The sequence below is a fragment of the Onychomys torridus genome, chromosome 9, assembly GCF_903995425.1.
Source record: "Onychomys torridus chromosome 9, mOncTor1.1, whole genome shotgun sequence".
Lineage (NCBI taxonomy): Eukaryota > Metazoa > Chordata > Mammalia > Rodentia > Cricetidae > Onychomys > Onychomys torridus.
In genome coordinates this window covers 5226929-5250520 of record NC_050451.1, presented here as the reverse complement: position 1 = coordinate 5250520, position 23592 = coordinate 5226929, and the positions used below count along the sequence as shown (strand labels likewise).

Below are 23592 nucleotides of genomic sequence, written 5' to 3'. Positions count from 1 at the left end.
ACAGTCAATCTTCCTTTAAATAGAAGATAGATCACAGAGTGCGATCTGGGACTTGATCTTGCGATGAAATATATCTTCCAGAATGCTTTCAGTTAGCCTTGGCAACTTCTCTAGGCTCATAGAAATTTACTAAGAAATTACCTAAATTTTCCTCCTAGTTCTGGAAAAAAAAACATTGTGGAAAAGGATGAGCCTCAAAATTTGTATGCTGTGTAAGAGCACAAGGCCGCTTGTGCTAGGATGTCGTTGCTATGAAATTTCTAGAAAAGGCAAAACAATGGATACAGAAAGTAGATCAGTGGCTACAGGAGCAGGGATTGAGTGTGGATGACGCAATGAAAAAATTGGATGCTGGGTGTGGTGGCTCATGCCTTCAATCTCAGTACTGAGGAGGCTAACTTGGGAAGATTATGATTTTAAGGCTAGCCTGGGCTACATAATGAGACCCTGTCTCAATAGGCCAAGAGTTAAAACAAACAAAAAGTAGAAAAGACAGTTACAGAAAGAATGCTCATTTGTAGAAGATAATTGAATATCCACCTCTATTTACTTATGTAATTAGCCCTGAATCCTTTCATGAAAACCACATGAACTCTATTTTAAGCTGGCTTCAAACTCATGGCAACCTTCCTGCCTCAGCCTCCCTAGTCTTTGCCTTTTGTTTTTGCTTTATTTTGAGACAATGTCCCACTACTTAGCCCTCACTGACCTGGAATTCACTATGTATCCCCGGCTGGGATTAAAGGCACAAACCCCCATATCTGCCCTCTGTCCTTGTTTCACACGGTCCTATGGAACTTCCTTCTTCCTTCTTCCCTTTCCTTCTCTTTTCATTTATTTATTTGGTCCTATGAAACTTATTTTGCATCTGTGTGTGCACACAGGCTTGTGTTTGTGTGTGTGCTCCTACCTGGAAACCAGAAATCTGTGTTGGTCCACAGTTGCTCTCCACGTTAGTTTGGAGATAGGGGAGCTCATTAAACTTAGAGTGCACCACCAGCTACCTGGCTGGCTAGCAAGCTCTGAGGGTCTCCCTGCACCGCCACCTCCACAGGGTGCAGATTTAGACCCCTGTGCTTGCACAGCTAACACTTTACCCAGACCCATGGAATGTTTTACACGTGCAACACTCAATGAGTTCTCTTTTGAGGTCCCAGCAGTTACATCATGGCTGGTCCACTCAGAAAGCATGTGTTTAAAGTGAACATTAAAAAGGGCCAGGCCATTTGGAGGCTGGGAATAGGAAGTGAGGATTTGAACTAATTTTAAAGGTTATGTCTTTTGTGCGGAAACTACATCCCATCTTTGGGAAGAACAGATGATCAACTGCCGAGGGTCTATCTGATTATTACAATTATTGAACCAAAGCTAGTAGCTGGCAGAATGATAGTGTCACAGATCAATAAGAACAGTTTGGGGCCTTGGAATCTTGAGTGGGTTTGCTTTTTTAGGAGTGGGACCCAAGTGATTGAGTTTTAGATAATGTAATCATTTGAACTCTGGTCAAGATTCTATAGCTTTCTCAGTGAGTCCCAATCTGCTGTTCACTGCAGGAGAATTTCATCTAGTCCACAAAGTATTCAGCATCCAATTTTGTCTACAGTACCTGCTGGTGATTAAAGGCTTAGTGGAACCAAAACTGCTCTCAGATTATTTATTTGTTTGTTTGTTTGTTTGTTTTTGGCATGAGGTGTGTTTTATTTTCATTAATCATACAAATAATTTTCTATATGATTCTGGGGCAAATAGGTGAGATTTGGCAGGCTGTATAGGGAGAGGTAGGTCCCTTCAGAGACCAGTAGAACAGTGGGGAGTGCCTGGCTTCACAATACGGATTGTGGTTTTCATCCATCTTGAAGGTGACATTTCCTCCCCATCATGAAGTGATCTTGGAGATGATAGGCTATGTGTTTGGGTGTGGAGGTGAATCCTCCAATCTAGGCTTTTAGGAAATTTTACTCTGCTTTTCCTGTTCAATGGTCTCTTTGGTTGGCAGGATATTTTCTTGTGTCAGAGTTTCCTCTGCTTGGCTTTATTGAAACTGGCCATTTTCCATGTCCAGTTTGTCTAGTGTTTTCTTACCATCACCCAGCAGTATTGTTGGGAATAAGTAAAAGGTGTTTGACCTAACTACTGAGTATTGCCATGTTCCTAGGAAAGTTCCCTATCTTAGGATCCTGATTGGTGGGAACTGTAACTGTCACTTGGCACAGATGTTTGTGTTTTTTGCTTAAATACTTGCTGAAGGGGTTGGGTGCTCAGTGGTAGTGGTAGAGTGCTTGCCTGGCAAACACAAGGCCCTGTGTTCAATCCTCAACCCCCCCCCCCAAAAAAAAACACTTGCTGAAATGAAGTTGGAGGACAAGGTCAGCTCCTGAGTCTGTAAAGTTGTCCCTGACAGGATGGTTTCTGCCTTTGTGTGACCTTTTGTGTCTGCTTGGGTTATTTCAGAGCCTTGGACCCACAACAATACCACCTTTGGCCTGGACTCTTAGTGCTACCAGAGACTAGATTTTTTTGTTTTGTTTGAGACAAGGTTTCTTTGTGTAGCCCTGGGTGTCTTAGAACTCGCTCTCCAGGCTGGCCACAAACTCACAGAGATCTGTCTGCCTCTGCCTCCCAAGTGCTGGGGTTAAAATCAGCATGCTCAACAGTGGAGCACCCCCAACTCAAAAAAAAAAAAAAAAAAAAACCCCACAAACAAACAGCAAGCAAAAAAGACATGTTTGCTGGCATGGCAATACATGCCTGTGATCTCAGCACAGGGAAGGCTAAGGCAGAAGGACTTGTGGAGCCACCCAGGCTTGTCTGAATTACAAAGTAAGTTGAAAGCTAGCCTAGGCTACATATGGAGACCCTGTCTAAATAACAGTAACAAACAAAACCCACCAAGACTGAGTTGAGGTAGAGGGGGCCATGCTATGGTAGGGACAGGGGCTCCATACTCTATTCAGTTTTGCTGTGGACTTGAAACTGTCCTCTAAGACGCATGACAGCTGCTGTGCATGGTGCTCCTGCACAATGTGACTCACCCTGCAAGCCTAGTACTTGGAAGACTGAGGACGGGATTTGCTACAAGTTTGAGGCCAGCTTCAGGTACCGTCAGACCTTGCTTCCACCATATAAAGAATTTGCTCTGTGGCTACACCACCTAAAAATAATATTTCTTCCCTGGAAACACTGCAGCTATAGCCACAAAGTAAAGTGTGTGTTTTAGGTGGTGGTGGTGGGGGGGGGTGTCCTCATTAACTGGGCAGGAAGGAAGGCAGGTGATTGGTTTCTCAGTTATTGTCGATTGTTCTGGGAAATTCCCCTCTGGAAATGGTGATCTTTTGTTTTGCTCTTCCCTTTTCTAGCTGAGTCATGCCTTTGGGGTGCAGGTGTCCTGACTCCAACTGTTGTTTTCCTTAGGTGTCTCTTCAAGTCCTGCACAAACATCCTCCTTGTGGAATGCTGAAGAGGAAAGCCCTCACCTCACCCTGGGTGCCTGCCTTTAATCCAGGCCTCCCCCTGCTTCACAAGGCCACCCCTTCTCCAAGTCTCTAGCCTGGCTTCAGGTCTCTAGCATCTGCTTTGAATGCCTTTCTCAACCTGGAGCCTTTCCCCATTTACAAGGTCTCCCCTGGCCCCCAAACTAGCTTACTCACACTCTGGGCACAAGCAGATCCTGGCCTGTATGTACAGTCAACTTTAAGCTGTAATGTTTAGAAGGTACTTCAGCCAGGCATGGTGATATTGCTGTAAACTCAACACTCAGGAGGTGGAGAGTTTGAGACCAGCCCCAAACTATGGGTTTTAGAGTAAGACCTTGACCTAAAAAGAAACTCAGGGGAAAAAAAAGACATATTCTCCCTCATATTCAGAACCTGTCAAAAATGTATGTGCATATCTGTAAATAAATATACATGTCGATATAGCTTAACATGAAGGAAAGAGAAGAAAGGCTAAATATGAGAGGATAAGGACCGGATGCAGGGAATGAACACAGGTTATGGTGGAGGAAATAAAGCTCATTGGTTTTCTAATTCTGCCATTGGAGTTTGCAGTTGTGGTGGTGAATAAGGGCATTAAAGTGCATTCAATGGGAAAAGTGTGAATCCAATGGTATTCTAACTGCAGAACTTTCCCGAGGTGCCTAGACTTCTGGGTAGCTTTAGTGTGTCATCTTTTTTTTATATTAAAGTTAAAAAGTTGTTTTAAGTCTAGTGATAGAGTGCCTGCTGAGAATGTGTAAAGGCCCAGGTTTGATACCCAGTGTGGAGGAGGAGGGGGAAGGGAGAGGAGGTTGAGGCAGTGTAGCAATGCCAGTGTTACTACCTGTTCACCATGTCCAAGCAAGGGGCTGAGGATTAAAAAGTGAGACAAGACAGTGGGTCATTCTTCTCAGTAGGATGCCTGTATTTAAGGAGGGAAGAGGTCTTAAATACAGACTTACAGCACAGTGGGAGAACCTGGGAGGGCAAAAGTAAGTTATAGATGTTTTACATTCTAGCATTACACCGATATGCAGGATAGCAAACAAGGAACCTCTGGTAAGCTGTTCAAGAGGAATGAAACCAGCAGGGAATTAGCATAGGGAGGACATCTGATCAAGGTCAGCAAGCAAGGCAACAGCTCCCCAAAAACGGGGGTCAGGGCGCAACAAAGCAGTAGAGCAGTTCTGGAGATGTCCTCAAAGCATCAAGGGTAGAAGAGAGGTCAAGGGTAGAAGTCTTTCCAGAGTGGAGAAACCTTACAGGAGTGAGGAAAGCCAGTCTGAGCAAGTTGAATGTCACACTGGGCAAAGGCAGGGTATCCTTATGGTGCCACTTACAGGAGACCATTGATGAGCAAGTTTTATAAATGAATGGCATGCGTCTTAGAGGACAGTTTCAGGTCCACAGCAAAACTGAATAGAGTACGGAGTCCCTGTCCCTACCATAGCATGGCCCCCTCTACCTCAACTCAGTCTTGGTGGGTTTTGTTTGTTACTGTTATTTAGACAGGGTCTCCATATGTAGCCTAGGCTAGCTTTCAACTTACTCTGTAATTTAGACAGTTGATGACCTGTCACCTAAGAGTATCTGCTCAAAATTCTGCTGTCACTGGTTGTGATGGCACAAATCTTTTTTTGTGTGTTGTTGTTGTTGTTGTTTTTGTTTTGTTTTGGTTTTTTGTTTGTTTGTTTTTTTGTTTTTTTTTGAGACAGACTTTCTCTGTGTAGCTTTGCGCCTTTCCTGGAACTCACTTGGTAGCCCAGGCTGGCCTCGAACTCACAGAGATCCACCTGCCTCTGCCTCCCGAGTATTGGGATTAAAGGCGTGCGCTACCACCGCCTGGCTCTAAATTTATTTATTTTTATGTGCATTGACATTTTTGCCTGCACATATAGTTTGAGCAAGGGTGCTAGATCACAGACAGTTGTGAGCTGTCATGTGAGTACTGGGAATTGAACTCAGGTCCTCTGGAAGAGCAGCCAGTGCTCTTAACCACTGAGCCATCTCTCCAGCCAATGACACAAATCTTTAATCCCAGAACTCAGGAACTCAGGAGGCATGTTCTAAGACAGCCTGGTCTACATAGCAAGTTTCAGGGCACCAGGGCTACATAGTGAAAACCTGTCTCAAAAAACAAAACAAAACAAAAATCTGATGTCATCTATAGGAACCCCAAAGCAAAGCAGTGAGAAAAAAAATTTAGTGGTGATTTATTTGTTTTTGAGATGGTCTATGTCCTCAGTGCTCGAATTAAAGGCATTCACAACTACTCCTGGATCAAGATCATTTTTAAATATTTTTTTATTTTTAAAATGAACTTTTTATTTCTAAAGATTTAGTTTTAATTTTATTCATGTATATGTGTGTGCCACATGTGTTCAGGTGCTTGTAGAGGTCAGAAGACAGTGTCAGATCCCCTGGAGCTGAAGTTACAGGAGGTTACAAGCCATGTGAAGTATGTGCTGGAAATCTGTAATTGGCTTTTTAACTCTTTGGGAGTCTGCCATCCAGCTCCCAAATAAATACATAGAGACTTATTCTTATTTATGAATGTCAGGCTTTAGTTTGGCTTGTTTCTAGCCAGCTTTTCTAACTTAAATATCCTGTTTCTTTTTAACTACATTTTGCCTCTGGGCTTTTTACTTTTCTTTATTCTATATATGTTTCTTTCCTTACTCTGTGACTGACTGGGTGGCTGGATGGCTGGCCCCTGTTGCCCCCCTCTCCTTCTCCTCTTCTTGCTCCTCCCTCTCATCCCTAGATTTCTCCTTCTATTTATCCTCTCTGCCCACCAGCCCCAACTATCCTTTCTCCTGACTAGCTATTAGCTGTTCAGCTCTTTATTAAACCAATAAGGTGTTTTAGGCAGGCAAAATAACACAGCTTCACAGAGTTAAACAATGCACCATAAAAGAATGCAACACACTGAGCGGTGGTGGTGTATGCCTTTAATCCCAGCACTCAGGAGGCAGAGGCAAGCTGATCTTTGTGAGTTTGAGGCCAGCCTGGTCTACAGAGCAAGATCCAGGAAAGGTGCAAAGCTACACAGAGAAACCCTGTCTCAGAAAAAAAAAAAACAACAAAAAAATCGAATAAAAATACATTTGTAGTTTTTAGGGGTTGGGGATTTAGCTCAGTGATAGAGCACTTGCCTAGCAAGCGCAAGGCCCTGAGTTCGATCCTCAGCTCAAAAAAAAAAAAAAAAAAAAAAAAAAAAAAAAAAAAAAAAAAAAGAGAATGCAACACATCTTTACATCATTAAACAAATATTCCACAGAGTAAACAAATGTAACACATCTTAAACTAATATTCCACAACAGAAACCAAACTTGGGTCTTCTAGAAGAATACTGCTATAACCTCTGAGCCCCCCTCCATCTTTTCTAAATTAATATTACACAGATGGTTTTATTGTGACTTTTTCATATATGCATAGAACATACCTTGAAGTTAGATTTTGTTTTTGAGACAAGATTTTTCTGTGGCTGGCCTTGAATTCACCTCACTGTACAGCCCAGATTGGCCTTAAACTCACAGAAGTTCTCTGGCCTTAGCTTCCCAAGTTCTGGGATTATAGGCATGTGTCAATACCCCTGGCCCCCATAGATACTAAACTTCAACAAAATATCTTTCTTTCTCTCTCTCCCTCCTGCCTTCCTCCCTCCTTTCTTCCTTTTTCTATTATGAGACCAGAGTCTTATGTAGCCCAGGTTAGTCTCACGTGTACAATATAGCTGAGGCTGGCCTTGAATTCCTGCTCTTCCTGATTCTACCTCCTTCATGTTGGGATTACAGGATTACCATGTCCAGCTCAAACTACCATTTATCATACTCAGAGCACACACACACCTTTGCATCTACTAGCTAACCCCTAATACACAATTGCAAAGTGATTCTGTTATTTCCAGTTTTCAGACAAGGCAACTATATGGCTCACGGAGTAAAGTTTAGTGAGTGTCTCAGGGTTCTGCATCTTTGCAAGCTGCAGAACTAGGATTCTAAACTAGTTCACAGGCAAAGACAGAAATATGACTCTTATTTCGAGGACATATGTGTTTTTTACCAGACACAGGAAGACGGGAAACCTAATGAGTCAGCCTGCAACTGAAAAGTAGAGTATCCAATGCTTCAGGGCTCAGATCTGGGGGCCAGCTGACACCCTGGAAAAACCCCCAAAGAAGAGAGTCTGTGCTTAATTCTCCCCCTCCCTCTCTCTGTGTGAGTGAGTGTGTGTGTGTGTGTGTGTGTGTGTGTGTGTGTGTGTATATGTGTGTGTGTGTGTGTGTGTGTGTGTATGTGTTGGTTGGTTGTTAAGAATTGAACTTCATGGTAGACCCCTTGCATTGTGCATGCTAGGCAAGTTCTTTACCACTGAGCTATGTCCCCAGCTCATAAAAATTATATTTTAATGTTTGGAGGACAAGGTCTTACAATAAAGCCCAGGCTGATCTGGAACTCTCCATCCTCCTACCTGAGCTCCCCAAGATCTGAGATTACAGTTTGTGTGCCACCATGCCTGGCTCAAATCTTTCATTGATTTTTATGTTTATAGACAGGGTTTGACTTTGTAGCCCAGGATGATCTGGAACTCAGAGATTCACCTGCCTCTGCCTGTTCCCAAGTGCTGAAATTAAAGGCGTTCACCACCACACTCCGCCAGGATTTCTTGAACTGGTCTCCCTTGGTGGGATTTAATGTTCTCAAGTTCTAGGCAGGCATGTGGCCTAAAGTACTACTTGCTATGATTTGGACATGTTTTTTCCTCATGTTCATGTGTGAAAAGCTTGGACCCCATTTTAAAAGGTGATAGGAGCTTTAAGAGGCAGGGCTAGCTGGGTTTGGTGGTACATGCCTTTAATCCCTCTACTCAGGAAGTGGATATCTAAGTTCTACAGAGTTCCAGGCCAGCCAAGACAATACAGAAGAACTATCTCAGGAAAAAAAGAAAAAAAAAAAAAAGAGAGAGACAGGGCTAGCAGAAGGCCATGGGCGTTTCCTAAGGAAGGATTTAAAGTAGTTCTGTGAGACACAGGTTAGGTCTTTGAGGAGGCTGTTATTGAGGACAAGCCTCTCTGGCTTCCTGTCTCACCATGTGATCTCTGGCTGTCGGCAAATGCTTTTATCTTGGTGCCATTTGCAATGATTTGATATGTCTTGGGATTTTCCCTCACCAGTGTTAGCAATGTCTTATTTAGACTTACAGCCTCCAAATCGGAGCTGAAAACCTTCTTTTCTTTCGGAAAACAAACAAAACAAAACAAAACAAAACAAAAACAAACAACAAAAACTCCTCAAACCTTTTTCAATATTTGTTTAATTTATGTTTATGTGTTTTTGCCTGTATGCATGTCTGTGCACCACGTGTGTGCCCAGTGTTTGTGGAGACTGGAAGAAGGTGTCAGGCCCACTGGAACTGGAGTTATAAATAGCTGTGAGCTACCATGTGAGTGCTAGGAATCAAACCCAGGTTCTTTGGAAGAGCAACAAATACTTTTTTGTTGTTGTTTTTCAAGACAGGATTTCCCTGAGTAGCCCTGGCTGTCTTGGAACTTACTTTGTAGACCAGACTAGCCTTGAACTCACCTGTCTCTGCTTCCCAAGTGCTGGGATTAAAGGTGTGTGCCACCATTTCTGAGCTGCAACCAGTACTCTTAATCATGTGCCATCTTTCCAGCCCAAGCCTTCTTTTCTTTACCAGCCTCGGGTATTTTACTGTAGCAATAGAAGACTGACCAATGCACCATGTCCTTACCAATGACTCAGATTTGGACGTGTGCTCCAGACTCAAGTATTCTTCCTTGACTGTCTATTACAACTGACAAATACCTTAACATTAAACAAAATTCTTGGCCTTTTTCCTCCCTCCAAGATCCTTCTCTTCTCAGTTAATGAAACCTCTCTTCTCAGTTAATGAAACCGCCCTTCACATAGGTGCCCAAGCCCAAAGCTTAGACGGCATCCTTGAGTCCTCTTTTGTCTACCTCACATCCAGTGACTCAGCAAGTCTTCAGGGCATCTCCTCTTCCATATGTAGACCAATTTCAACTACTTCCCTGTTTTCCACTCTTCCAAGTCTCACCAGGATTCTGACTGTACCCCACTGACTGGCTTCCCTGTTACACTTAGCATTCTTTGATCCTTTCCCGGAGTGGATCTTTGAGAAAGCAGGTCAGGGGGCTGGTGAGATGGATCAGCAGTTAAGAGCACTGGCTGCTCTTGCAGAGCACCTGGGTTCCAGTCTCATTTACCCCCATGGCATCTCACAACTGTCAGAAACTCCATTGTCAAGAGATCAGGTGCCAGGCATTCATATGGTGCACAGACATATATGCAGGCAACAGACCCAAACACATACAAGTAAATAAAATAAAATAAAATAAAATAAAATAAAATAAAATAAAGAGAATGTAGATCAGATGATATGGATCACTGCTATAAAACTCTCCAGTGGCTTCTTCAGTACATTTAGAAAACAATTCTGGTCCCTCAATAAGAATTACTCAGCATGCCATTATTTAGGCAAAAATTAGCAAGGGTCAGATATATTATAGACTTTGTGTGCCATATGGCCTTTGTCATTGGTACTTAACTCTGGAAACAGGGTAGCCATAGCTGACTTGATTTGTAGACTATACTGGCCTCAAACAGAGATCCATCTACCTTTGAGTGCTGGCATTAAACATGTCTAGGTTGGAGATGCGGCTCGGTGGTTCAGAGCACTGGCTGCTCTGCTCTCCAGAGGACCGAGGTTTGATTCCCAGCATCTACATGGTGGATCCAAGCCATCTGTAACTCCATTGCCAGGAGATCTGATGCTTTCTTCTGGCCTCTGGTACACAGACAGACATACAAACACCCATATGTGTTTAAAAAAAAAAAATATGTACCACCATACCAGGTTTTCTTTGGACTTTTCAGTTACAAGAGCCAATGCACCCAAATCCACTGTCTCTTTTTCCTCCTGTAGATGCACCAACTTGGCTTGTAATCTCTGTACTTATGTTTACTAACTTACTGCTCTCATGTTTTCCTTCCTGTTCCCTCTCCCCTCTTTTTTCTATGTATCCCTGCCTAGCCTCGAACTGTATAGCCGAGGATGATCTTGAACTTCTGATCTTCCTACCTCCATCCAGTTGCTAAGATTGAGTGCATGCCACCTTGCCTAGCTTTATGTGGTGTTAGGGTCTGGACTTAGGGCTTTAGGCAGGCTAAGCAAGTGCTGTACCAACTGAACTACATCTCTAGACTCTGGGCTTCCTTAGTCTCACACTGTAGCACCATCATTCTCCAGGGCTTTGGGTTTTTTGTTTTGTTTTGTTTTTTGTTTTTTTGGGTTTTGGGTTTTTTTTTTCTTTCGAGACAGGGTTTTTCTGTGTAGCTTTGTGCCTTTCCTGGAACTCGCTTTGGAGACCAGGCTGGCTCTGCCTCAGGAATGCTGGGATTAAAGGCATGTGCCACCGCCGCCACTGCCGCCGCCACCTGGCTCTCCAGGGCTTTGTTACCATCTGCATACAGTCACAAAGAAGAAAATGTAGAAGGGTCACATATGTAAATTTGGTGGGGGGGATAGGAAGCCATGTTATGTCATTGCTGTCCAACAAGTTACAAGGCATCAAATAGTAGATAAATGCCATCTTGTTTATTACTTCAAGAAGCAAGAATGGCCAAGCATGATGGTACATGTCTATAATCCCAGCACTCAGGAGACTGAGGTAGGCAGATCGCTGTGAGTTCAAGTGCAGCCTGGACTGCATAGTTAGACATTGAAAAGAGGGGGGCTCCTGGTGCATGAGCCAGCTTTCTAGATCCCATTACTTATGGTGGGACAACTTGCTCACCCTTGATACAGGGTGGGGGCACGGGGGGGGGGGGGGGTTGGTCCTGCCTCAACTGCATGTACCAGGCTTTGCTGTCCCCCCACATGGGAGAACATACCCTTTTGGAGGAGGGGATGAGAGTTGGGTTGGGGGAGTTAGGCAGGAGTGGGGGGAGCGGGAGGAGGGATGAGAGGGGGATCTGTGGTTGATATGTAAAATGAATAATTTTTTAATTAGAAAAAGAAAAGAAAAAACATTTAATATATACTTTTTAAGTTAAAAAGAAAAAAGAAGGAAGAATGGATGTGGTGGACAGCTAATGGTCTCCATGATCCACAGCTAAAGTCACGGTGAGGTAGATTTAATCACTGATAAACTGACAACACATTCCTTCCTTTTAGGGCTAACCCTGTACCCCTGCCCACTGGGTCAAGTCTGGGTCCATTGCTCACTGTGTCATTGTCTGGCTATAACAGAATAATGCAGTGCAAATACCATAAAACTCAATGGCAAAGTGAAGTTGTCAGTGTTGCAGAGCAAGCAGGCTTCAGAAGGCTGAGGAAAGGGGTTCCGTCAGCAGACTCCCTGATGTGGAGAGATGGCAGCTTGAGATGAGAGGATAGAGACCAAAGGCCAAAGCATACTGCCAAGGAGAATGAGACAGTGATATGATGGCTAGAGGAAGAGAGACCCCTGGGAGATTCTTATAGGACTCAACTACGCTCCACAAATTGTATTGCTTATGATTATGCCTTGAAAATGGAACCTGGCCAGGTGGTGGTGGCAGTGGCGGCGGCAGCACATGCCTTTAATCCCAGCACTCAGGAGGCAGAGGCAGGCAGACCTTAGTGAGTTCAAGGCCAGCCTGGTCTACAGAGTGAGATCCAGGACAGGTGCAAAGCTACACAGAGAAACCCTGTCTTAAAAACCAAAAAAAGAAAAAGAAAAAATGGAGCCTGAACTGACAGCTTCCATGTATGCTCATATGATGTATCAGAAAAAATATGTAAACAAATTGTGTAACAATTGATTTATTTTTTTGGCTATTGTTGCTGGTTTTAAAGCTGGCTTCTTGCAATTGTATTTTATTTACATTTTTGAGAAAGAGCCTCATGTGACCCAGGCTGGCCTCAACATTGCTGTGAATCTGAGGCTAGTATTAAACTCAGAATCTCATGTCTCCACCTTCCAAGTGCTAGGATTACAGGTTTTAAGTCAATTTAAAAAAATCAAAACAAGAACAATAAAATCAAACAAACAAAAAACTGACTGACTGCTCTATATCCCAGGCTGACCTGGAACTTATCATCCTCCTGCCTCAGCTTCTGAGTGCTGGGATTATGGGTATGCAACACCATACCTGTTGGTTTCCTGGTGTGTGTGTGTATGTGTGTGTGTGTGTGTGTGTGTGTGTGTGTGTGTGTGTGTGTGTAAGAAAGAGAGAGAGAGAGAGAGATTGAGAGAGAGAGAGAGAGAGAGAGGATTTCATTTGGCTGAGGCTGGACTTGAACTCCTGCCTCTACTTCCTAAGGACAGGGATTACAGATGATGGCCACCATACCCAGCTAGTTGCAGTCCTCTTGCTTGGCTTCTCTTTCCAGGCTGTTCTGTAGTTGTGACGCTCCACAACATTTAGATGCTTTGCCCCAGGCCTCTTCCTTCTCCATTCCCCATCTCCTAAATGATCTCATCCAGTCTCTTGGCTTTAAGTGTTGTCTGTATGTGGCTGAACATGTATAATCCTGTAATCACAGCTACTCTGAAGACTGAAGCAGGAGGATTCAAAGTTCAAAGCCAACCTGGTCTACAGAGTGAGTTTGAGACTAGCATGAGTAACTTGGACTTGAATAATTGAGTAAAGTGGCAGGGAATGTAACTCTGTGGTAGAACACTTTCCTAGCATGTGCAAGGCCCCAGATTCAATCCCCAGTGGATGCCAAAGAAATATAATAAAAATAAATAGCAACAATTTCTGTTGGCTCCTAAATTTAAAAACTGTCACCTGTGCTAGGTAATGGTATTGCACACACCTTTAATCCCAGCACTTTGGAGGCAGAGGCAGGAAGATTTCTGAGTCCGAGGCCAGCCTTGTCTACAGAGTGAGTTCCAGGACAGCCAGCACTACACAGAGAAACCCTGTCTCAAAAAAAAAAAAAAAAAAAAAAAAAAAAAAAAAAGACCCAAACTGTCACCTCTGCCACCTGAACCTGTCCTTTGCTGTATACTTGACATCCTGATTATTTAATTGCCTGTCCAGCTTGGGTGACTAAAGCAGAACTCTTGATTTCAAAAGATTTGGTTCTAACTTTTCCCATCTTACTCTGGCAGCATCAATCAGTCATGTGCTCAGGCCACCATCTCAAGATCATGACCAAGAGTCCTTTTTTAAATTTTAATAATTTATTTAACTTTATGTGCATTGGTGTGAAGGTATCAGATCCCCTGGAACTAGAGTCACAGACAGTTGTAAGATGTCATGTGGGTGCTAGAAACTGAACCTGGGTCCCCCAGAAGAACCAGTGCTCTTAACTGCTGAGCCATTTTCTCCAGCCCCCCTCAAGAGTTATTCTTGATACCTCTGCCTACCTCCACATTTACTGAACCAGCAGTAATTTCCTTGTGGCCGTCTTCAAATATAACTCATGCTAATGCTGCGCCCCCTCCAGTACCACATAATATGACCCTGGCTACCACATCTATTGCTGGTGCCTGTGGTTCTGATTCCACTCTTGCCTTCCCACTGTGTGGGAATGAGCTGGTAATTACTGTTCCCACACAGTGGCCGCAGTGATCATTTAAACATTTAAGTCAGATTGTATAATCCCTTGAAGTACATCCCTCCAATGGCTTCCATCACATCTATAACAAAATCCTCCCATGTTCTCCCAGGATACCTGCCTGCGCCTACCTTTCCCACATTGTCTCGCCACCATCCTTCTTCTCCCACTATCTAGTCACAGCAGGGGCTGAGTCTCCAGACAGTAGCTATCCTGAGCTCTCATTTCTGCACAGCATGGCTGCTTGACTCATCATCAAAACCTCTCCTTAAGATCTCCATGAGTAAACTGGGATTAAGAGGGGGGTCAATGGAGGGTGGTGGGGTGGGGGATGAGAAGATGAGGGAATGGGATGGTCAAGCTGGAGCAGGGATGGAGTCAGGGAGCAGTGAGGGAGATACCATGATAGAGGGAGATATCATGGGGCTAGGGAGAAACAGGATTCTAGGGAAGTTCCAGGAATCCACCCCAGTTTAGACTACTAGCAATAATGGAGAGGGAGCCTGAACTGGCTTACTCAGTAATCAGATCAGTGAACACCCTAACTGTCATCATAGAGCCTTCATCCAGTAACTGATGGAAGCAGATGCAGAGATCCATAGCCAAGCACCAGGCCGAGCTCCAGGAGTCCAGTCGAGGAGAGAGAAGAGGGATTCTATGAGCAAGGGACATCTAGATCATGATGGGGAAACCTACAGAGACAACCAAACCAAGCTAGTGGGAACTCATGAACTTTAGACCAACAGCTATGGAACCTCCATGGGACTGGAGTAGGCCCTCTGCATAAGCGAGACAGTTGTGTTGGACCTACCTCTACTGAATGTACCAGGCTCTGCAGACTCTACATTGGAGACCTTGCCTGGTTAAAGGAGGGAATGGGGGATGAGTTGGGGGAAGACAAGAGGAGGGAGGAGAGGGGGGTTTGTGATTGGTATATAAAATGAATTTAAAAATTCCTTAATAAAAAACAACCACCTCTCCTCAAAGGTCATAGAGCAGCCCTCTCCAGCTCCATCTAGAGCAGCTCTGCCGATTCATGTCTGTGTATTCTCTATAGAGCGTTCCTCACACTCTCACTAGATGAATGACTTTGTTAATGTGTTGTGTCAGGTTTTTGTGACTGACAAATACCTGAGCAAAACAACTGTAATTACTTTATTTTTATTTTATGTGTAAGAGTGTTTCTGTACATGTATGTATAGGCATGACCATGTTCATGCAGAGGCCAGACCAGGTAATTCATTCCCCTGGAACTGAAGTTACATGCAGTTGTGAGCCACCATGTGGGTGCTGGGAATTGAACCTGGGTCCTCTGGAAGAGCAGTCAGTGCTCTTAACTGCTGAACTATTTCTCTAGCCCTTACAAAATATTGTATTATATTTGTGTGCGCACACCTGTGTTGTGGAATATTATTTTAAGTAGGCAAAGATGTGTTACATTTGTTTATGCTGCATTTGTTCGATGATGTAAAGATGTGTTGCATTTGTTTATGCTGCATTTAAGGATGTAAAGATGTGTTGCATTGCCTGCCTAAGGCACCTGACTGTTCTAATAAAAAGACTGAATGGCCAATAGCTAGGCAGGAGAGGGATAGGTGGGGCTGGAAATCAGAGAGAGTAAATAGGAGGAGAAGAGAATGAGGGAGAAAGAGAGGGAAACACTGGGGCCAGCCAGCCAGGCAGCCACCAGACAGACAGACGTGGAGGGGGCAGTGAAAGTAGGACATACAGATGGAAAGAAAGGTAAAAAGCCCCAAGGCAAAATGTAGATAAAGAGAAACAGATTAAATTAAGTTATAAGAGCTAGCAAGAAACGAGCCTAACCTAAGGCCAGGCATTCATAACCAATAATAAGTCTCCATGTCATGATTTGGGAGCTGGTTGGTGGCCCAAGAGAAAGCCTGTTACACACGTGTATGGAAGTCGGAGGACAGCTTGAAGGAGTCAGTTCTCTCCTTTCTCAGTGTGGGTCCTGGGGATTGAATTTAGGTCATCAAGCTTGGCAGCAGCCATCTTTACCTACTAAGTAATCCTGCCAGCTCTGAGTGAAACTATTTAAAAGAACAAAAGAGTTTTGTTTTAGTCAGCTGGCTCCATTATCTTGGGGGTAGTAACACTAACCTCATGGTAGAAGAGCATGGTGGAAAAGAACTGCTCACCTATTGGCAGCTAGGAAGGGAGGGGAGAGGAAAGGTCAAAGGCAAGCTGCATCTTTCCAGGACACATGCCCAGTGACCTCCTCCTGCATCTAGCTCCCATGGCCTTCCAATCACCTCCCAATAATGTCATCATCTTTTGAATCCACCAGTGAGGTAAGCCATTAATTAGGTCAGAGCCCTTATAATCTGATCATATATCAATGGATTCACCAATGGGAGACCAAACTTTCCAGTCAAAAGCCATATGGGGTGGGAGTGGGACTCATCATATCCAAACCATAACAGTATTTAAATATTTTTAGTCTTAACCGCGCCCACTGGAGCAGACTTAACTTTGTTCCCAGCATATTTTTACCTGCCAAAGGCTATTCAATAATGGATAACTGATACATGTTTGTCAAGTAGCTTTTAAGACAGATGAAAAATATTCTCAATTTCCTTTCACAAATTGAAATCACAATTAGAAACTTTTTTCACCATTTAATAGGAAATTTATTTTCTTTAGAAGCTGATTTGATCCAGTAAACAGTGGTGGTTTCCCAACTGTATCTTTTCTTCTTAGAGCCTCTACTAATAGGCTTTGGAACAAGGAAGCACTATCCATGCTGACATGTGAACTGAAGGTGCATGCTATCAGTCACTGTCTGCCTGTCTGCCAGGGGCAAGGATGTTCTCTTCCCCTCAGCACCCGTTCTAAGATAATGTCTGCTGTATGCTGGGCTCACTTGTTTGCAGGGAATGGAACTTCCTTCCTTTCCATGGAACACTTTTTCTATCTCCAGGATTCTAGCACTGTTCTGAATATCTCCATGTCTCCTTAGGACATGGAAAGATCTGAAAGGCTCTGTTTATTTGGTTGGTTTTGAGACAGGTATCCCATTGTAGCCAAGGCTGCCCTGGAACTCTGTGTAGCCCAGATTGGCCTTGCGCTTGAAGCAATCTATATCTCCCAAGTTCTGGGATTGCAGGCATGAACAAGCAACCTGGCTTCAAAGTCTTTTTCTGCATCCACCCAGGATGCAGGTGGTGGTGTGACTAGGGAGATATGCTTAATTTCAAATTTCCTCTGAGTTCAAGCAGTCTCAGCTCTTGGTCTCCTGGAAGAAATGAATTCACATCATGGCACATGTAAAGTGAACACATATCGAAGTTTTATTTCAGCAGCAAGAATAGCATCCAGAGTGGAGTGCAGTCAGGTTGTCTCTAGTGTTGGCACTTACAAGTCTTGGTCTTGGATTTTCAGATCATCTGGTACTCATACTAGCAATCAGTGAGATTCTTATTTAGGGAGAGACCCTGCCTCAAAAAATAAAAGGTGGAGATCAGCTGAAGAAACAGACTTGACTTCAGACTTAGTCTTCTACACACATGTACATGTATACTCACACAGACACATGTATCTGGGTTTGGGGATCCCTGTAGGTGTCATACAGCAAAGTGAACCACATGAAGAGATAAGAATGAAAACTTGGTGCAGATTGACTTCATCAATCTGGATCAGACTTTGGGAGTCTAATGCCAGGCAGTTCATTGTCAGCATATTTAAAACACAGTACAATTTAGGAAAATGTTTCCAGGCAACAATCAGTTCAATCAGTCCAATTCCATGTGCACAATAAAGCTTAAGGTGTGACTACATAGAAACTATTTTACAAAGTACATGTGACCATGAGGGTGGGTTCTATAGCTACAGGACTTAGACTCTAGTGTGATCCCTGACCAACAACATGGAGGTCAGCAGGCCATAAAGTACTTGTGATATCTACCCTAAAGATGGGTAATGGTTTAGGGAGGGAAGAATGTGGGATAATTATTCTGGGTAATTAGGGTGAGGCCTGTCTCTTCAGACAGCAAAAAGGTCACCAGGTCATTAACAACCTCCACTCTCAGCTTTCTGGATGGAATGTGGGTGTTTGATTTTATCTTCTTCATTGAGGAGACAACCCTGTGTGATTAACATTTCTGGTTCTCTTAGTGCTTCTCTGAGTACAAGGACCTCTGTGCCCCCCGACATCTCCTCCCTTCTAATTTTTTTTTAAAGGAAAAATGAGGCCAAGGTTGAATGCACTGACTTTATAGCTAGTCTAATTAGCATAGGCAAGCATGAGAGAATTATAAGAACAGCTAACAACAGACTGAGGAAAGGCAAACACTATCCTCAATTCATCTGTGTCTTAATTTCTGTTAATATTTTTGCTGTGAGCAAAGTGAGTGTAATACAGCCTATTCCACATAAACCTTTATAAACTTTAGTATGGCAAAACAATATCACATATGTCGCCTATCACAGGTGTGTCTTATCCCCCCTAACGAAAGGCATTTGGATTCTTCGCTGGCAAGAATTAACATGTAATACAGTCATTAAGCATAATAGCATCATTTTGGGGTTAATCCTTGTTGTTTTCCTAAAGTCTCAGCTTGAAGAGTTATAGTCCTGCTGTCTGCCCAACTTATCAGCTTACTCTCCCTCTTGGGACAGCTCCTCTTGATGGATTTGTCATCCACCTTCAGATGTTTATTTGTCTGGTGGTCTCTGGATGTCCTGGTTGGATGTTTTATTTGTCTGGTGGTCTCTGGATCTCCTGATTGGATGTTTCATTTGTCTGGTGGTCTCTGGATGTCCTGGTCAGATGTACCAGATGAAGAGCCATTTGGGACTTGTTTATTTTATGAAAAGACCCAAGCATAACCTCACCTCAATGACAGAACATCAGGCTCTTTCTTTTTAGTTAGCATTTACTGTAGGTTGAGTCTTCTTTAGGGCAAATGCTTTTGGGCGGCAGAAAAACCATTATCCCTTAAAATGAAAAAAAAATTAAAGTTAGCATAGCTAAATAGTACAATAGTATGTGATGATTTAGATGGGTGCAAATTCCACCTTTATTTATTTTTTAATTTACCAATTAGGTATCTGATGGTATCATTCCATAATAGTTTGGCCCTGTGTATAGAATGGTATTTCAGTAACATGATTAATATTAAAATTTCTCAAATCATTTGCTAGCACAAGCAGGAACATTATCATTTTTAGCTGTAATGGGTCCTAGAAAGGACATGTATAAGGAGCTATTATTTTGCTGGAGTTTCCAGAACCTCCTGCCATGCCTGGGGTTGTGCTCTGTAGCTGACTAGTTAGGGAGGGGCATGTACATGCCTGTGTTGTATTTTGAACACAGATCTTTACATACCTGACAGCAGAGACTGTCCAAGACATAGACCGCCACATTTTCAGACTCAAACTGATGCCCATTCACTATTAATTATGCATTAGAAGCTTAGAATACTGTAAAAAAAAATTCCTGGTTCTCTTAGTGCTTCTCTGTGAGTAAAAGGACCTCTGGCCCCGACACCTGGATGCATGCACACACCCCACTAACAAGTACACAACACCCTCCACACATACCTTTTTCTGAGTTCTCTGGCCTTCATTTAAATTAAGGGATTTGAGTCTAATTCAATTTCTCACACAAATAAAGGGTCTCATTAGAGGGCAATGGCCACAGTGCAGGATAGTTTGGCAACACATCGATGTTAGGAAATCACAGAAATAAACAGATGCCTTTGAGTGTAGAGCCCCAACCCTTTTTCAAACAAGTGTGTGTGTGTGTGTGTGTGTGTGTGTGTGTGTGTGTGTGTGTGTGTGTGTGTATCATTGAAGAGTTTAAGGTATGTGTTAAACTTGTAACTTTTCTTCCACTTTGTCAGGTTCTGTAAAGGTGGAAAGGAAGAGGAGGGAGACCAGGAGCTGCAACAGGAAGGAGCCGGCTTCTCACGTGCCTACAGTAGTCTGTAGGGTTGAGGGGTGTCACTGGCGTGTGGCCGTGCCTCCTCTGTCGGACTCAGCAATATCCCCCACCACAGAGAATTTCATATATGCAGTTAGACGTGTTGTCTGATCATTCACTTAGAATGAAGGATAGGGGCTATTGAGATGGCTCAGCAGGCGGAGGTACTGCTTGCCAAGCCAGAAAACCTGTGTTTATTCCACTCACATAGTAGTAGGAGAGAACTGACTCCTGCAAGGTGTTCTCTGACCTCCATGTGTACTGGGGCATGTGCATATACACATGAATAAATTAACAAATGTATGTAAAGTAATAAATATGCTGAAATCTGAAATCCTTACCATGGCAGACAGGCATTGCATAGTCTACTCACTGGCAGGTCTTGGATTTCATCTGCCTTGCTCTCTGCCCTTCATACACTCTTCCTTGCTGTACCCACTCCTTCCTCCCCCAGCACATTGCCATCCCAGGACTTTCACACATGTCACTAAAGTATTCTTCCCTGAAGAGTAGCACAGGTGATTTGTCTTTTAATGTCATTCAGGCCTTGGCATGTTAAGTGCATATGTTCCAACCACAATAGCACCTCCTTTTCTTGGCACTGATCACACCTGCTGTGTGTGTGTGTGTGTGTGTGTGTGTGTGTGTGTGTGTGTGTATTTGTGTTTGTGTTTGTGTTTTGTCTGATTCTGTAATAGAATGTAAGCTATCTGTGGTGAGTTCATGTCTTTGGATCTCAGTAGTCACTTGGCATCTGGGGGTGTTCAAATGTGAAGTATCTAGTAAGTATTTGTCAGATGACTAAATGAACAGACAACTGAGTGGTGCCTCATTTTCCACAGTTTATATTTGTGATGGCCCATCTTCGTTATAAACTTGCCTGGGTTTAGAATTACCTAGGAGACATACCTCTGGCCAGTCTGTGAGAGTGCTCTAGAGAGGTCTAACCATGGAGTAAAGACCCACACTTAAAGTAGGTGGTCATCCTAAACTGAACAAGAATGGGAAAAGGGGAAAGTCAGTTGAGCACTGGCACTCCATCTCTGCTTTGTCCAGATGAAAGCAATCTCATGCTGTCACCACTAGCCCTTCACCACTAGCCCTTCCCTGCTGGATGAGCTGTTCTCTCTCTCTCTCTCTCTCTCTCTCTCTCTCTCTCTCTCTCTCTCTCTCTCTCTCTCTCTCAGCGGAGGATCAAACCCAGGGCCTTGTGCTTGCTAGGCAAGAGCTCCACCACTAAGCTAAATCCCCAACCCTGAGCTGTTCTCTTAAACTGGATTCATTCACAGTGGCTACAAGTCATACATCCTTGTCCCCCCATTTCAGGGTCTCTAGAGTTTCAGGAAAAGACAAAAGGATTTTTTCTTTTTTGGTTTGTTTTTTGTTGTTGTTGTTGTTGTTTTGTTTTGTTTTTTGAGACAGGATTGATCTGTGTAGCCCTGACTGTCCTGGAACTCACTCTGTAGACAAAGCTGGCCTCAAACTCACAGAGATCTACCTGCTTCTGCTTCCTAAATATGAATATAAACAGTTCCTGTGTCACACAAAGGAATACAAAGTGAAAGTAGCTCAGCATGAGAATTATTTTTGCAAAAAGTATGCAGCAAGATCCAAATTGAGCTAGCAAGCTCTTTGGGACAGGAAGTTCACTTTAAAAAAAGTATGTCCATGAGTGTTTTGCCTGCATGCTGTATGTCTGTGCACCACATGCATGCAGTGTCTGCAGAGCTCAGAAGAGGGTGTCAGATCCCCAGGATATGTGGTTGTTAAAGCTGCTGGATGGGTGCTGGGAATTGAACCTGTGTCACCCAGATGAGCAGCTCCTGTTCTTAACTGCTGTGCCATCTCTCCAGCCCCTTGGTTTTTATGCTAGGGCAGGTAGTAACTGTATGTGTCTCCCATTAGCTGGGGTCCAACCTCATGGGTTTTTTTTGTTGTTGTTGTTTTGTTTTGTTTTGTTTTTTTGAGACAGGGTTTCTTTGTGTAGCTTTGCGCCTTTCCTGGAGCTCACTCTGTAGACCAGGCTGGCCTCGAACTCACAAAGATCCACCTGCCTCTGCCTCCCACATGCTGGGATTAAAGGTGTGTGCCACCACCACCACCACCACCACCACCACCACCACCACCACTGCCGCCCTGCTCAAGATTGGCTAGTTTTAAGAGGACTGAAGCAAAGGAAATTGGGAAGAGGTGAGTCACTTAAAAGTTCCAAGAATGTGTGTGTGTGTGTGTGTGTGTGTGTGTGTGTGTACAAACATTTTGCTGCTGAGAGATTAAAATATTTGCATAAAGATATCACAAGATGGAGAAGATAAAAAGATGAGCATAAAATCTTTCAAGGTGAGAGAGAGAACAAAGTTAGAATTCTTTGTCCTAAACAAAAAGTTTTAGAGTGTTTGACAGACTAATAGTTGCTGGGTTTACCCTTTAATCAAAGCACTCAAGAGGCAGAAGGATATGGATCTCTGTGAGTTCAAGACTAACCTGGTCTACATAGTGAGACCTTGTCTACAAAACAAAACCAAAAAAGAAGACTACTACTTAATGTTTCTTACCCTGCTGAGATTAAAGCTATGTGCCACCATGCTTAGCCTGGAAAAGACATTTTTATTAGAAGAGAGACAAAGAGCATTTTCAACACAGCTGTCCTCCTGAAGATGGAGATGCGACACCCCTGGAATAGCAAAGGACTTCCACTGAGTGTTGAGTAAATAAATCCAGGTGGGTATAGAGATACCCTCGAGTTGAGCTCTCTGAGGGTGGACCACTCGAGGGTCTCTCCGTTGGAGCATGGCTTGTTTGATCACCCTGGACATCAGGCGTGGATGACACAGGCACAGCAATATGTGACCAGCCTGCAGAGATGGGGTCCCAGAGGATAGCAGACTTCATCCCACTCAGGAGACCAGGTCTGACCGTTATCTCGGCCAGAGAGGAATAAACCAGCACAAGCCTGGCCCGAGACATCTCCGTTCTCCTCCCTGTCTCTCCCCACTGTCTTAAAGGTTATCTGGGAAGCACAGAGGCTATGAGTTTTACCCAGAAAAATCAGTATCTTGAAGTGGTAAGGCAGTATACAAACACAGGTAGCATATTTTCTTCTACTGTTTGGAGGAAGATAAACAAACTACAGGGCAATAAGAGCAAACAACACCAATACAATCTTTAAGCAAAGTCATTTCTCAAGATTTTGGCTAAGGCATCTCACCTGTGTTAATCAGATTTTTTTTTTTAATTTTTTTTTTTAATTTAATGTGTGTAGGTGTTTTGTCTGCGTGTATGTCTGTACACCACCTGTGTGTCTGATATCCACATAGGCTAGAAGAGGGCATTTGGATCTCCTGGAACTGGAAACACAGACAGTTGTGAGCTGCCATGTGGTCCTGAGAATTGAACCTGGGTCCTCTGGAAGAGCATCCAGGGCCATCTCTCCAGCCCCCAATCATCAGTGTGACAAAAGATGAGAGAGATAACTCAGGCAAGGGAACACTCACTTTAGCTCCTTCTTCTAGTTCATGGTTGGCTGATGCTGTTACTTTGAGCCTCAGGCAAGGCTTTTGAATATCATGGTTGCAGGAG

General features: G+C 43.5%; 1 protein-coding gene across 1 annotated transcript in view; it reads left to right on the top strand.

Annotated features, from left to right (window-relative positions):
• Window positions 1-20298, top strand: part of Mettl6 (methyltransferase like 6) — a 63385-nt gene extending 43087 nt beyond the window's left edge. The window contains exon 6 of the mRNA XM_036198776.1: window positions 19934-20298. Within this exon, the coding sequence (XP_036054669.1) occupies window positions 19934-20124 (191 nt within the window). The 3' untranslated portion in view covers window positions 20125-20298. The remainder of the gene's footprint in view (window positions 1-19933) is intronic.
• Window positions 20299-23592: the final 3294 nt, after the last annotated feature.